At 41.9% G+C, this 16,802-nt stretch overlaps 1 protein-coding gene across 4 annotated transcripts in view; it reads left to right on the top strand.

Moving 5' to 3' along the window:
- Nucleotides 1-16,578, top strand: part of LOC115145633 (zinc finger protein 34-like) — a 37,082-nt gene extending 20,504 nt beyond the window's left edge. For 2 of the 4 annotated variants that reach the window (XM_065003967.1, XM_065003969.1), the window contains 3 exons: nt 1,599-1,739; nt 2,115-2,226; nt 9,039-11,494. In XM_065003967.1, the coding sequence (XP_064860039.1) occupies nt 1,599-1,739; nt 2,115-2,226; nt 9,039-9,994 (1,209 nt within the window). In that variant the 3' untranslated portion in view covers nt 9,995-11,494. Of the gene's footprint in view, nt 1-1,598; nt 1,740-2,114; nt 2,227-9,038; nt 11,495-13,776 lie in introns of those variants that run through there. The other 2 variants (XM_065003970.1, XM_065003968.1) reach the window with 2 other exon arrangements.
- The last annotated feature ends 224 nt before the right edge of the window (nt 16,579-16,802 follow it).

The following is a 16,802-nucleotide window of genomic DNA, read 5'->3' as shown; positions in this document are numbered from 1 at the left end:
GTTAGCTGACTCCTGACTCCAGGTTAGCTGACTCCTGACTCCAGGTTAGCTGACTCCTGACTCCAGGTTAGCTGACTCCTGACTCCAGGTTAGCTGACTCCTGACTCCAGGTTAGCTGACTCCTGACTCCAGGTTAGCTGACTCCTGACTCCAGGTTAGCTGACTCCTGACTCCAGGTTAGCTGACTCCTGACTCTAGGTTAGCTGACTCCTGACTCCAATGAGCTTTTGGAGAAGTCATTAGCATAGGGGTTCACATACTTTTCTCAAACTACACTGTAAATGTGTAAATTATGTATTCAATATAGACAAAAAAGGATGTGTGTGTTATTAGATTAAGCACAGTATCTTTGTCTATTGTTGTGATTTACATTTTATGACCAATTTATGCAGAAATCCAGGTAATTCTAAAGGGTTCACATACTTTTTCTTGCCACTGTATATGAACTGCTGCATGTTGCATTCATATTTTTGTTCAGTGTATATAATCCTAAAATGTCTGTTACATATTGTGTTTGTACTGTGTAGGCTATATTTTCACATGCCTATTTCATTCAATTACTTTATTTCTTTCCCAAGACACTTTTAATGAGAAAATGAATGCGGTTGATCAAATTCATGCAGATTTTTTGTTGATGTGTGTGATTTTCATATGGTATATGTCGTGGACTTATTGTCATCAAAAGGAGAGACTTTTACATTTCTTCAAAACAAGTCAATTTTGTTATTTAATTACTGCAGTAATGGAGCTTCTCAACGAGCCCCCCGTATGTGATTCGTTGAGAGCCCAACCAGCAGGACAAAGCCACAGCATTTTATAGCGAAGTCCATCCTCCTGGATGTTCATGACAAATCACAGATGTATAGAATGGGTCACAAGGTTAGGATTCGTATGAAAGATACTAATAATTCACAGCAAACAGTATCTGCTGTAAAGACTGATCTCATTGTGTAGAAACCAGAGTCTGGACCCCAGCTCCATACTGGAGCCATCTCCCCCTGGTACCCCAGTACAGAAACATTAACTCATGCTCTAGAATGCAGTATCCCCCAAAAACATCAGAAATCATCTGTCAGTGTTAAATCTCCCAGAGGCCCATCAGTAGAACACACACAGATGAACGTGTTCTAAGAACCCCCTATTATGTTGCATAAAACAACCATTTGATGCATTAACAGTATTATAACAATCTTGCAATATGTATTTAAAACTTGTTTAATAAACACAAAATGGGACTTTTCATTCTAACACTTTAATTGATTCTCTTTAGTATACATCACATCTGATCTCACCATATTCTGCATAAACCCAACAGTGCTTTATAACCAATATACCCACACAAACACCTACTGAATGTCAAAATAGGTTAGTTAGTTTTGTCTGACTTTTGACTTATCATAGCTGACTCATATTTACCCACAACATCATATGTATGTCCACCATGATGGGTTTAACAACAATGAAGTAATTCTGTAACTACAGTATAGGACTCAAACATATTGGGGATGGGTAAAGACTCCATTTTGAAAGTGTGTTTATTTGTGTGTATGTACCCGAGGAAGTGTATGTCTGTGTAATCTGTATCACCTCTCTTCCAGGAGGAGGAGGGTCCAGAGGTGCTGCTGGTGAAGGATGAGGGTCTGGGGAACCCTGAGGGGGAGGACAACCAGACTACACCTCCTCCTGAACCCACAGAGGAACCAGCTGAGCAGCACAGGACCACACACAGTCTCACTGAGGTGAGCCCCATGTGAACTACTGTCTGTATGGTATTAGGTCAGGGCCCATATCCTCAAAGCCTCAGAGTAGGAGTGCTGATCTAGGATCAGATTAGCCTTTTCGATCATACTGAATAAGACTACATAGACAGGTGGGGACCTGATCCTCGATCAGCAATTCTATTCTGAGACTCTGTGGATACGGGCCCAGGTCTTGATTAATTGTATCTTAAGTGTGGGACCATTCCTTTCAATGATCAACCAATTAAAGAGTGTAATAGCATTACATTTACGCTACATAGCAATCCCTCATTGGCCAATCAGAAGATGCTCCATAGCAGGGTGCTGATATCAGATGTCTTGATCCAACATTCTCTCACTCTATATCTCTTACAGTCAGTAGACATGGAGGATGGGAAGCCTGATCTGCTGCTGGTCAAAGAGGAGACTATAGAAGATGAACCAGAGAGCATTGACCTGCTGAGTGGACTAAAGATGGGGGAGCAAGGTAAGGGAGAAATACATGTAGCCTCCATACAGTAATAGATCTTCAATGGGAATAGTGATACTCCTGGCTGTTGTTTTTGCTTCATTCTAAAAATAAAATCAAAATAAGTTATGTTTACCTTCAGAAGTTTCAAGTTTTATTTGTCGCATGCAAAGCAAGTACAGTGAAATTCTTAACTTGCAAGCCCAACCCAGAAGTACAGTATTCAATATCAAATAGTATAACTAATAAAAAATATATTGAAAAGGAGAAATAAGAGAGGAAGCTATATACAGGGTCAGAGCCAGTACCAAATGTACAATGTGCACCGATACTGGAGTGTTTGAGGTAGATACAGTGCCTTCGGTAGGTATTCACACCAGTGGCGGTCGGTCGGTGCCATTTAAGATGAGGGAGGATTTATTTTATTTTTATGAGCATGGCCTTTTCTATTACAGCATATTGAATGACTGTCATTCGTATTTTATTCATCCAGCCCAATGTAACATCGACAGGTTTAGGATACTACACGATACTCAAATTTTGCCTATACTCATCATGAGGTTGCTACAAAAGGTCAAGAGAAAAATGAGAGTAATCCAGACAGTTGACACATTCAATACCGCTTGCACACTCTTGCCTGCATCTAGCTGATCTAGGGTGTAGTCATTAGTCCAGTTGCAAATGAGAGTTTCTATTGGACAAATGTAGGTATGTTTATCCCCGTTTCGTTCCGTTTGCTTCCGTTTAAGAAATGTTTTTCAACAGAATCAGCAGAATGAATACACTCCTGATCACCACAAACACAGTTCACTTTCATAGCAGCCACATACAAAAATAATGATCATTTGCTCATTGTATAATTCGTTCTCGCATCTATGCGCTCTCCTCCTGGACAAAAAAAACTTTCCAAGCCAAACCTTCATTCCATAACTGCTAACCGCTACTCACAGCCTACATCGTTGTCACCTAACATCATAGTCAGCATATATAGCTACTAGCATGAATAAATGTAAGTCGCTCTGGATAAGAGCGTCTGCTAAATGACTTAAATGTAAATGTAAATCAGCAACAAACGTTAGTTTTCAGCAAGCGGTTTAGTATTTACACCGGCGGTAATAAATTAATAAAACCAAAAGCTTACCTTGACTTGGAAGTGCTCCAGTGTTAGATGTGCTATGTTAGCTAGTTGTCTCTCTCTCTCTGTTTGAGTCGCTAGCTAGACAAGTGAAAGTGAAAGTAAAAAAATAAATATATACACTGTTCAAAAGTTTGGGGTCACTTAGAAATGTCCTTGTTTTTGAAAGAAGAGCAAGTTTTTTTGTCCATTAAAATGACATACATTTTTATCTGAAATACAGTGTAGACATTGTTAATGTTGTAAATTACTATTGTTGCTGAAAACGGCTGAATTAAAAAAAAATGGAATATCTACAGTTAAAGGGAAGTTTACATACACTTAGGTTGGAGTCATTAAAACTCGTTTTTCAACCACTCCACAAATGTCTTGTTAACAAACTATAGTTTTGGCAAGTCGGTTAGTACATCTCCTTTGTGCATGACACAAGTAATTTTTTCAACAACTGTTTACAGACAGATTATTTCACTTATAATTCACTGTATCACAATTCCAGTGGGTCAGATGTTTACATACACTAAGTTGACTGTGCCTTTAAACAGCTTGGAAAATTCCAGAAAATGATGTCATGGCTTTAGAAGCTTCTGACAAGCTAATTTACATAATTTGAGTCAATTGGAGGTGTACCTGTGGATGTATTTCAAGGCCAATTTCCAAATGCCTGAAGGTACCACGTTCATCTGTACAAACAATAGTACGCAAGTATAAACATCATGGGACCACGCAGCCGTCATACTGCTCAGGAAGGAGAGCTGTCATACCGCTCAGGAAGGAGACTGGTTTTGTCTCCTAGAGATTTGCGAAAAGTGCAAATCAATCCCAGAACAACAGCAAAGGACCTTGTGAAGATGTTGGAGGAAACAGGTACAAGAGTATCTATATCCACAGTAAAACGAGTCCTATATCGACATAACCTGAAAGGCCGCTCAGCAAGGAAGAAGCCACTGCTCCAAAACCGCCATAAAAAAAGCCAGACTATGGTTTGAAACTGCACATGGGGACAAAGATCGTACTTTTTGGAGAAATGTCCTCTGGTCTGATAAAACAAAAATAGAACTGTTTGGCCATAATTACCATTGTTATGTTTGGAGGAAAAAGGGGGAGCCTTGCAAGCCAAAGAACACCATCCCAACCGTGAAGCACGGGGATGGCAGCATGATGTTGTGGGGGTGCTTTGCTGCAGGAGGGCCTGGTGCACTTCACAAAATAGATGGTATCATGAGGATATATTGAAGCAACATCTCAAGACATCAGTCAGGAAGTTGAAGCTTGGCCCCAAATGGGTCTTCCAAATGGACAATGACCCCAAGCATACTTCCAAAGTTGTGGCAAAATGGCTTAAGGACAACAAAGTCAAGGAATTGGAGTGTCCATCACAAAGCCCTGACCTCAATCCTATAGAAAATGTGTGGGCAGAACTGAAAGTGTGTGCGAGCAAGGAGGCCTACAAACCTGACTCAGTTACACCAGCTCTGTCAGGAGGAATGGGCCAAAATTCACCCAACTTATTGTGGGAAGATTGTAGAAGGCTACCCAAAACATTTGACCCAAGTTAAACAATTTAAAGGCAATGCTACCAAATACTAATTGAGTGTATATAAACTTCTGACCCACTGGGAATGTGATGAAAGAAATCAAATCTGAAATAAATCATTCTCTCTACTATTATTCTGACATTTCACATTTTTAAAATAAAGTGGTGATCCTAACTGACCTAAGACAGGGAATTGTTACTTGGATTAAATGTCAGGAATTGTGAAAAACGGAGTTCCGACTGTACATAGGCGTACAGAGGCCCATTATCAGCAACCATCAGTCCTGTGTTCCAATGGCACGTTGTGTTAGCTAATCCAAGTTTATCATTATAAAAGGCTAATTGATCATTAGAAAACCCTTTTGTAATTATGTTAGCACAGCTGAAAAGGGTTTAACACTATTTCTTATCAATTCAATGTTATTTTAATGGACAAAAAAATGTGCTTTTCTTTCAAAAACAAGGACATTTCTAAGTGACTCCAAAGTTTTGAACGTTAGTATACATACCCCAACCAGAAGCCATGGATTACAGACAACATTTGCACTGAGCTACAGGGTAGAGCTGCGGACTAACCCGGAAGCTTATAAGAAATCCCGCTATGCCTTCCGACGAACCATCAAACAGGCAAAGCGTCAATACAGGACTAAGATCGAATCGTAGTACACCGGCTCCGACGCTGGTCGGATGTGGCAGGTCTTGCAAACTATTACAGCCTACAAAGGGAAGCACAGCCGAGAGCTGCCCAGTTACACAAGCCTGCCAGACTAGCTAAGTAACTTCTATGCTCGCTTCGAGGCAAGTAACACTGAAACATGCATGAGAGCATCAGATGTTCCGGAAGACTGTGTGATCACGCCCTCTGCAGCCGATGTGAGTAATACCTTTAAACAGGTCAATATACACAAGGCTGCGGGGCCAGACGGATTACCAGGACCTTACTCCGAGCATGTGCTGACCCACTGGCAAGTGTCTTCACTGACATTTTCAACCTCTCCCTGTCTGAGTCTGTATTACCAACATGTTTAAGCAGACCACCATAGTCCCTGTGCTCAAGAACACTAAGGTAACCTGTTTAAATGACTACCGACCCTTAGTACTTACGTCTGTAGCCATGAAATGCTTTGAAATTCTGGTCATGACTTACATCAACACCATTATCCCAGAAACCCTAGACCCACCCAATTTGCATACCACCCCAACAGATCCATAGATGATGCAATCTCTATTGCACTCCATGCTGCCCTTTCCCACCTGGACAAAAGGAACACCTATGTGAGAATGCTATTCATTGACTACAGCTCAGAATTCAACACCATAGTGCCCACAAAGCTCACCACTAACTATAGACCCTAGGACTAAACACCTCCCTCTGTACTTGAATCCTGGACCTCCTGATGGGCCACCCCCAGGTGGTAAGGGTAGGTAAAAACACATCCGCCACGCTGATCCTCAACACTGGGGCCCCTCAGGGGTGCGAGCTCAGTCCCCTCCTGTACTCCCTGTTCACTCATGACTGCACGGTCAGGCATGACTCCAACACCATCATTAAGTTTGCCGATGACACAACAGTGGTAGGCCTGATCACCGACAACGATGAGACAGCCTATAGGGAGGAGGTCAGAGACCTGACCGCGTGGTGCCAGGACAACAACCTCTCCCTCAATGTGATCAAGACAAAGGAGATGATTGTGGACTACAGGAAAAACGAGGACCAAGCACGCCCCCATTCTCATCGACAGGGCTGTAGTGGCGCAGGTTGAGAGCTTCAAGTTCCTTGGCGTCCACATCACCAACAAACTAACGTTGTCCAAGCACACCAAGACAATCGTGAAAAGGGCACGACCAAACCGATTCCCCCTCAGGAGACTGGAAAGATTTGGCATGTGTCCTCAGATCCTCAAAATGTTTTACAGCTGCACCATCGAGAGCATCCTGACGGGTTGCATCACAGCCTGGTATGGCAACTGCTCGGCCTCCGACCACAAGTCACTACAGAGGGTAGTGCGTACGGCCCAGTACATCACCGGGGTCAAGCTTCCTGCCATCCAGGACATTTATACCAGGCGGTGTCAGAAGAAGGCCCCACAAATTGTCAAAGACTCTAGCCACCCTAGTCATAGACTGTTCTCTCTGCTACCGCATGGCAAGCGGTACCAGAGCGCCAAGTCTATGTCCAAGAGGGTTCTAAACAGCTTCTACCCCTAAGCCATAAGACTCCATTACATCTAATCAAATGGCTACCCATACTATTTGCATTGCCCCCCCCCCCCACGCTGCTGCTACTCTCTCTGTTATTATCTATGCATAGTCACTTTAACTCTACGTACATGTACATATTACCTCAATTACCTCGACACCGGAGGGCCCCCCCCTGCACATTGACTCTGTACCAGTACCCCCTGTATATAGCCCCGCTATTGTTATTTTACTGCTGCTCTTTAATTATTTGTTATTTTTATCTTACTTTTTTGGGGTATTTTCTTAAAACTGTATTGTTGGCTAAGGGCTTGTAAGTGAGAATTTCACTGTAAGGTCTACCTGTTCTATACAGCACGTGACAAATAACATTTTATTTTATTAATATATTTAGTATAGTTTTATCTTAAAAGGAACTTTATTTTTATGAAATTCACTGAGGAGGTCGGTCCTCCCCTTCCTCCTCTGAGGAGCCCCTCTTGATTCACACCCCTTGACCTTTTCCACGTTTTGTTGCCTGAATTTCTTTTTTTTGTCACTGGCCTACACACAATACCCCATAATGTCATAGTAAGATTGTTTTTCAAAATGTTTACAAATGAATAAAAAATGAAAAGCTGAAATGTCTTGAGTCAGTAAGTATTCAACCCCTTTGTTATGCCAAGCCTAAATAAGTTCAGGAGTAAACATTTGCTTAACATGTCACATAAGTTGCATGGACTCACTCCGTGTGCAACAATAGTGTTTAACATGATTTTTTACTGACTACCTCATCTATGTACCCCACACATAGAATGATCTGTAACCCTCCGTCGAGAAGTGAATTTCAAACACAGATTCAACCAGGGAGGTTTACCAATGCCTCGCAAAGAAGAGCACCTATTGGGTAAAAAAAAAAAAAAAAAAGTAGTCATTTAATATTCCTTTGAGCATGCGGAAGTTATTAATTACACCAGTCACTACAAAGTTGCGGAGAGGAAAGAAACCTGAGGATGGATCAACAACATTGTAGTTACTCCACAATACTAACCTGAGTGAAAAGAAGTAAGTCTGTACAGAATAAAATATTCCAAAACATGCATCCTATTTGCAACAAGTTACTGAAGTAATACTGCAAAACAATTGGCAAGGCAATTAACTTTTTGTCCTGTATACAAAGTGTTATGTTTGGGGCAAATCCAATACAACACATTACTGAGTACCATTCTCCATATTTTTAAGCATAATGATGGCTGCATCATGTTATGGGCATGGGTTATCGTTAAGGACTGTAGTGTTTCGGGATAAAAAATAAACGTAATGGAGCTTAGCCCAGGCAAAACCCTAGAGGAAAACCTGGTTTAGTCTGCTTTCCATCAGACAATGGGAGATTAATTTGCCTTTCAGCAGGACATTGACCTAAAACAGGCTAAATCTACACTGGATTTTCTTACCAAGAAGACAGTGAATGTTCCTAAGTGGCCGAGTTAGTTTTGACTTCAACGTACTTTAAAATTGATGGCAAAACTTGAAAATGGTTGTCTAGCAATGATCAACAACCCATTTGATAGAGCTTGAGGAATTTTGCAAATATGTTGCACAATTGTTGCACAATCCAGGTGTGGAAAACTCTTAAGAGACTTACCCAGAAAGACTCACAGCCGTAATCGCTGCCAAAGGTGCTTCTACAAAGTATTGACTCGGGGGTTAATAATTAAATAAATTAGCTGTTTCTGTATTTTATTTTCAATAAATCTGCTAAAACATTTTTTAAACATGTTTTCACTTTGTCATTATGCGATATTGTATGTGGATGGGTGAGATTTTTTGTTTATTTTTAAACCATTTTGAATTCAGGCTGTAACAACAAAATGTGTAATAAGGAAAGGGTTATGAATCCCTAATAATGTATGAACTTGACCAGGTAATTGACAAATAAAACAACCATGTTTGTAAAGTCTATTTTCTAACCTCTCCCTGCAGGTGATTGGCTGGAGGCTAACAGAGGGGACTGGGCAGCCCTTTTGAATTCCCAGACCCAGACTGGTGTAGCCAAGGGCCCAGGGGACAACATCAATGAGCAGGGCAGAACCAGAGGCGACATGGTGGAGGTCAGTGGATGGGACAGCGTCTTCAACTCTGGACTTGGGAACAACACTGTTAACCAGAAACAGACAGTCGAACACAAAGCAACAGCTGAACTTAGTCTCTATGACGACAGACTGTCTGAGACCAGGGAGAGGGGTAGATTTGGTCTGCAAGGACGGGGGCGTGTCCGTATGCAGCGGGAGAGAACAGACACAGACTCGGCTAGCGATGCTCCGTCCTGCTCCTATAGTTGTGATTCAGAGCGACTGATGACACCTCAGGTAAACCCCCTAAAAGGTGCAGCCTTCAGCCTGCCTTCTATAGGATCTATCAACTGGAACATGGACCTTGCAAAAACACAGACCCTCCCTGGCCTTCATCCTCCTCACACTCTCCTTATGTTAAACCAGACCTCAGACAATGCCAGTGCCTCAACACTAAATGGCTACATATGCCCTTTGAGAAATGACAGTAGTGGTGACACTATCATCAGATCCGGTGGCAAAGAGAAGCGCTTCCCATGTTCATTCTGTGGGAAAGCCTTCAATTTCCGCAAACAGCTGGAGATCCACCAGAGGATGCACACAGGGGAGAAACCATTCAGTTGTCACCTATGCCGAGCCAGTTTCTCACACTCGTTCACCCTGAAGAGGCACCAGAGGGTCCACACAGGGGAGAAACCCTACACCTGCCCCCACTGTGAGAAGAGGTTCTCCCACCAGCACCATCTGAAGAGGCATTTGAAGGTCCATACGGGAGAGAGGCCGTTCGCCTGCACTAATTGTGGGAAGAGGTTCTCAGACAGGAGCTACCTCAGGATACACCAGCAGAAAAACCATTCCCATCTATAACATAGAAAGTAACTATTCCACTCGATAGCTTCTGATGTTTAGATCAGACCATGCATTAAAGACAAATGCATGTTTTTTTGTCAGCAGAAAAGATCCACAAATGCATTTGGAATAACAAGAGTAATAGATTTCAGATTTTCATCTAGACTTGTACAGTGCCTTCAGAAAGTATTCACACCCCTTGACTTCTTTCACATTGTGTTATGTTACAAAGTGGGATTAAAATGGATTTAATTGTACTTTTTATGTTAACAATCTACACAAATGTAGATCTTTAATGTCAAAGTGTAAGAAGAATTCTAACATTTGTAAAACATTTATGAAACAAACACTAATATACTGTATCCTGATTAGTATTCATACAGTGCATTCGGAAAGTATTCAAACCCCTCGACTTTTTCCACATTTTGTTAAATTATAATCGTATTCTAAAAATCAATTCAATTGTTTTTTTCCCCTCATCAATCTACACACAATGCAAAAACAGTTTTTTTTTGTACTTTTAGCACATTTCATAAAATATTTCTTAACTGAAATATCACATTTACAAAAGTATTTGTTGGAAGTTGAACCTTTGCCTCAGTTGGAGGTCCTGAGCGCTCTGGAGCAGGTTTTCATCAAGGTTCTCTCTGTTCTTTGCTCCGTACATCTTTCCCTCGATTCTGATTAGTCTCCCAGTCCCCGTTCGCTGAAAAACATCCCCACAGCATGATGCTGCCACCACCATGCTTCACTGTAGGGATGGTGGCAGGTTTCCTCCAGACATGATGCTTGGCATTCAGGCTAAATAGTTACATCTTGGTTTCATCAGACCAGAGAATCTTATTTCTCGTGGTCTGAGAGTCCTTCAGGTGCCTTTTGGCAAACTCCAATTGGGCTGTCATTAGGGCTGTGGCGGTCACCAATTTTCGTCAGCTGGTGATTGTCAAGCAAATAACTCTGTCTCACGGTAATTGACCGTTAATTAACAGACACGTTTAGCATCTCCTGGCTTCCACACATAGCCTACAAGCCACTGATGCAGACCTTAGGAACATCTATATTTTAAAAAGCATAATAAATCCATGTAATAAAGCCTACACCTTCACAATAAATCTATTTATTTTAGACAGGTCTAAAGAAGCATGATATGAAGAACATGTTGTCTATTTCACAAGAACAGAATAGCATACTCTGAGTTGTCCTTATGTAAGGCCCAGATCTGGCAATGCCAAATGGGTGTGGGCTACACTATTTCATTTAGCAGATAAGATTTGCTTAGAATACCGTGGCATTATTTTATAGTATGAAGAATACAATTGAACAAAGCTGAAAAAAATTAAGGATATTTTCTCCAAATGATTTGAGTGCGCACATGCAGTTATTCTGTGTTGAGCGCTTAACAAAGAAATAGGTAGTCCTATATGCTTAATTTTGAGTTATTAATGTAACTTTAGTCGTCCTGCAAATGTTGGGCTATATGTTTTGATTTGTAATAAATTGTAAGGCTGCATGATGTGACACTTTTTTCAAATCATCATTAGAGAGTAACTTGAAAGGCATGAGCTCTGCTTTGTTTTTTGATAAACACTTGATAATGCATAGAATTTTAAGGGCGGCTTCCCCTTTTGTGTGGCCGTAATGCACCTAAAAAATTCCATGCCTTTTGCGTCCTTTGGCCATTATGCCCTTCTCCCTGAGTGCTGTGTGCTCCGAATCACCACTCTCATGGTTCACCATCACGTGATCAGATATATCTCACAGGCTACAAGTGAAGATGGACACATCAGGGATGCAACTGCGAGGTGCATATTGAATATATTGGAAGAGCTGCCCACATTTACTTTTCGCCAGCAAGATGAGTAGCCCTAACAAACAGCAAAAGCACTAGCCTATGTCAATCTACTATCCCCCATAGTACAAAAGTCGACCTATTCTACTCTGTGTGGGAAATAAATATTCCTAACAGACTGGGACAGTTGTGAAATGCGATAGATTCCAAAATAATACAACCACTATCAACACAATGTGGCTTACGCAACAGATCGGAACGTTTAGCTTAAAATGTTGATAAACTATTAGGTTATTTTTTCACATTATACGTGCAGCAATGCGCACATAGTAGTAGGCTACAAGCGCAAATGTTCCATTAGCGGAAAACACCATTATCAAAAGTGACCGTAATGCAATTATGTATGTAATGCTTTTATTATAAAGGTGCATTTTTATGGTAAATTCTTTCCCAAACTTGAAACTCACACACTGCTTATGTATGCCAGTTAGGCGCTACACTCCTTGTAAAGTGAATTAATGTGCTTAATTTTAAGAAGTTATTTGGCCGCTTCAGTTGTAATACAAACCTTATCAAAACATAAAGGCCTAGGGCCTCCCGCGCAGTGGTCTAAGGCACTGCATCACAGTGCTAGATGTGCCACTAGAGATCCTGGTTTGAGTCCGGGCTCTTTCGCAGCCGGCCGTGACCGGGAGACCTATGGGGTGGCACACAATTGGCCCAGCGTTGTCTGGGTTAGGGGAGGGTTTGGCCGTCAGGGATGTCCTTGTCCCATCGCGCTCTAGCGACTCCTGTGAAAAGCTGGGCGACCTGTATGCTCGGCCTGCGACCTGTATGCTTTCGTTGGCTGGCCCTTGCTACATATTCGTCGCCAAACCCACTGGCTCCAGGTCATCTATAAGTATTTTCTAGGTAAAGCCCCAGTCACTGGTCACCCGTAGCATATGCTCCAACAGGTATATTTCACTGGTCACCCCCAAAGCCAACACCTTCTTTGGCTGTCTTTCCTTCTAGTTCTCTGCTGCCAATGACTGGAACGAATTGCAAAAATCACTGAAGCTGGAGACTTATATCTCCCTCACTAACTTTAAGCATCAGCTTTCAGAGCAGCTTACTGATCACTGCACCTGTACACAGTCCATCTGTAAATAGCCCATCCAACTACCTCATCCCCATATTGTTATTTATATTTTGTTGCTCTTTTGCACCCCAGTATCTCTACTTGCACATCATCATCTGCACATCTATACCTCCAGTGTTAATGCTAAATTGTAATTATTTCGCCACTATGGCCTATTTATTGCCTTACCTCCCTAATCTTACCTCATTTGCACACACTGTACATATATTTTTCTATTGTGTTATTGACTGTACGTTTGTTTATCCCATGTGTAACTCTGTGTTGTTGTTTTTGTCACACTGCTTTGCTTTATCTTGGCCAGGTAGCAGTTGAGAACTTGTGAGAACTTGTTCTCAACTGGCCTACCTGGTTAAGTAAAATAAAAAACATATACTGTAGGCCTATGGGCTAGGCTACATGAGGTGTGTGAATAGGATTTTTTTAAAGTCGGGAAAAAAGGCATTGTTTCTATTGCTGGGCATCATTCACAAGTGATAATATATGAATCATGAAGTGTTTGATTGCGCACCCTCGGGCTCATGCAGTGGAGGAGATCTTCGTGGGTTATACTCAGCCAAGTCTCAGGGTAGTAAGTTGGTGGTCTGTTGATATCCCTCTAGTGGTGTGGGGGCAGTGCTTTGGCAAAGTGGGTGGGGTTATGTCCTGCCTGATTGGCCCTGTCCAGGGGTATCGTCAGACCGGGCCACAGTGTCCTCCGACCCACCCTTGTCTCAGTCTCCAGTATCTATTCTGCAATAGTCTTTGTACCGGGGGGCTAGGGTCAGTCTGTTATATCTGGCGTAATTCTCCTGTCTTATCTTGTGTTCTGTATGAATTTAAGTATGCTCCCTCTAATTCTCTCTCTCTCCCTCTTTCTCTCCCCTCCCGAAGGTCCTGAGCCCTATGATCATGCGTTAGGAATACTTGGCCTGATGACTCCTGGCTGGCCCCAGTCCACCTGGTCGTGCTGCTGCTCCTGTTTCAACTGTTCTGCCTGCGGCTAGGGAACCCTGACCTGTTCACCGGACGTGCTACCTTGTCCCGGACCTGCTATTTTCGACTCTCTCCCTCTCTTTACCGCACCTGCTGTCTCAACTTCAGAATGCGCCGATATGAAAACGCAACTGACATCTACTTCTGACCTGTTGTTGTTGCACCCTCTACAACCACTGTGATTATTATTTGACCCTGCTGGTCATCTTGAACGTTTGAACATCTTGAAGAACAATCTGGCCTTAATGGCCATGTTCTCTTATAATCTCCACCTGGCACAGCCAGAAGAGGACTGGTCAACCCTCAGAGCCTGGTTCCTCTCTAGGTTTCTCCCTAGTTTTCTGCCTTTCTAGGGGGGTTTTCCTAGCCACCATGCTTCTACGTCTGCATTGCTTGCTGTTTATGGTTTTAGGCTGGGTTTCTGATTAGCACTTTGTGACATCCGCTGATGTAAAATGTGCTTCATAAATACATTTGATTGATTGATTACATTTGTATTGATGTCAGAGGGATTAGAGGGACCATAGAGTGCGGAGTACCAGGCAATTAGCAAGTTTGGTAGGCTACTAACCAGCAGCAGCATCAGAACATGGAGAAGCTTAATTACCGTGACTCAACAGTCACAATATAATTTGATGGCCTTCATAACTTGACCGGTGTGGCGGTAAAACTGTCACCGCAACATCCCTAGCTGTCATTTTCCTTTCACTAAGGAGTGGCTTCCATCTGGCCACTTTACCATAAAGGCCTGATTGGTGGAGTGCTGTAGAGATGGTTGTCCTTCTGGAAGGTTCTCCCATCTCTACAGAGAAATTCTGGAGTTCTGTCAGAGTGACAATCGGGTTTTTGGTTACCTCTCTGACCAAGGCCTTCTCCTCCGATTGCTCAGTAGACCGGGCGGCCAGCTCTATAAAGAGTCTTGGTGATTCCAAACTTCTTCTATTTAAGAATGATGGAGGTCACAGTGTTCTTGGGGACCTTCAAAGCTTCAAGAAATGTTTTGGTACCCTTCCCCAGATCTGTGCCTCGACACATTCCTCGGGGCTGTATGGACAATTCCTTCGACCTCATGGCTTGGTTTTTGCTCTGACATGCATTGTCAAATGTTGGACCTTTATACAGTTTAAGTCGGAAGTTTACATACACTTAGGTTGGAGTCATTAAAACTCATTTTTCAAGCATTCCACAAATTTCTTGTTAACAAACTATAGTTTTGGCAAGTCGGTTAGGACATCTACTTTGTGCATGACACAAGTAATTTTTCCAACAATTGTTTACAGACAGATTATTTCACTTATAATTCACTGTATCACAATTCCAGTGGGTCAGAGGTTTACATACACTAAGTTGACTGTGCCTTTAAACAGCTTGGCAAATTCCAGAAAATTATGTCATGGCTTTAGAAGCTTCTGATAGGCTAATTGACATAATTTGAGTCAATTGGAGGTGTACCTGTGGATGTATTTCAAGGCCTACCTTCAAACACAGTGCCTCTTTGCTTGACATCATGGGAAAATCAAAATAAATAACCCAAGACCGCAGAAAGAAATTGTAGACCTCCACAAGTCTGGTTTATCTCTGGGGTCAATTTCCAAATGGCTGAAGGTACCACATTCATCTGTACAAACAATAGTATGCAAGTATAAACACCATGGGACCACTCAGCTGTCATACCGCTCAGGAAGGAGACACGTTCTGTCTCCTAGAGATGAATGTACTTGTGTGAAAAGTGCAAATCAATCCCAGAACAACAGCAAGGACCTTGTGAAGATGCTGGTGGAAACCGGTACAAAAGTATCTATATCCATAGTAAAACATTTACATTTTACATTATCGACATAACCTGAAAGGCCGCTCAGCAAGGAAGAAGCCACTGCTCCAAAACCGCCATAAAAAAGGCAGACTAGTTTGCAACTGCACATGGGGACAAAGATCATACTTTTTGTAGAAATGTCCTCTGGTCTGATGAAACAAAAATAGAACTGTTTGGCCATAATGACCATCGTTATGTTTGGAGGAAAAAGGGTGAGGCTTGCAAGCTGAAGAACACCATCCCAACAGTGAAGCGGGGGTGGCAGCATCATGTTGTGGGGGTGCTTTGCTGCAGGAGGGACTAGTGCACTTCACAAAATAGATAGCATCATGAGGAAGAAAAATTATGTGGATATATTGAAGCAACATCTCAAGACATCAGTCAGGGACTTAAAGCATGGTCGCAAATGGGTCTTCCAAATGGACAATGACCCCAAGCATACTTCCAAAGTTGTGGCAAAATGGCTTAAGGACAATAAAGTCAAGGTATTGGATTGGCCATCAAAGCCCTGACCCCTCAATCCTATAGAAAATTTGTGGGCAGAACTGAAAAGGCGTGTGCGAGCAACGATGCCTACAAACCTGACTCAATCACACCAGCTCTGTCAGGAGGAATGGGCCAAAATTCACCCAACTTATTGTGGGAAGCTTGTGGAAGGCTACCCAAAAACATCTGACTCAAGTTAAACAATTTAAAGGCAATGCTACCAAATACTAAGTGAGTGTATGTAAACTTCTGACCCACTGGGAATGTGATGAAATAAATAAAAGCTGAAATAAATCATTCTCTACTATTATTCTGACATTTTGAGTCTTATAGCATAGAGTCTGAATACTTATGCAAATTAGGTATCTGTTTTTTTATTTGTAATAAATTGACAAACATTTCTAAAAACCTGTTTTCACTTTGTCATTATGTATTGTGTGTAGATTGAGGTAAAATTGTATTTAATCAATTTTAGAGTAAGGCTGTAACGTAACAAAATGTGGAAAATGGAAGGAGTCTGAATACTTTCTGAATGCATTGTACACACACCATTATCTATATACATTGAGTGTACAAAACCTAAGAATTTTTAAGCCTTGAGACAATTGAGATAGTGGTTGCCAGG

This window comes from Oncorhynchus nerka, linkage group LG18 (genome assembly GCF_034236695.1).
Source record: "Oncorhynchus nerka isolate Pitt River linkage group LG18, Oner_Uvic_2.0, whole genome shotgun sequence".
Taxonomy (NCBI): domain Eukaryota; kingdom Metazoa; phylum Chordata; class Actinopteri; order Salmoniformes; family Salmonidae; genus Oncorhynchus; species Oncorhynchus nerka.
This window is presented reverse-complemented; position numbering and strand designations above follow the sequence as displayed.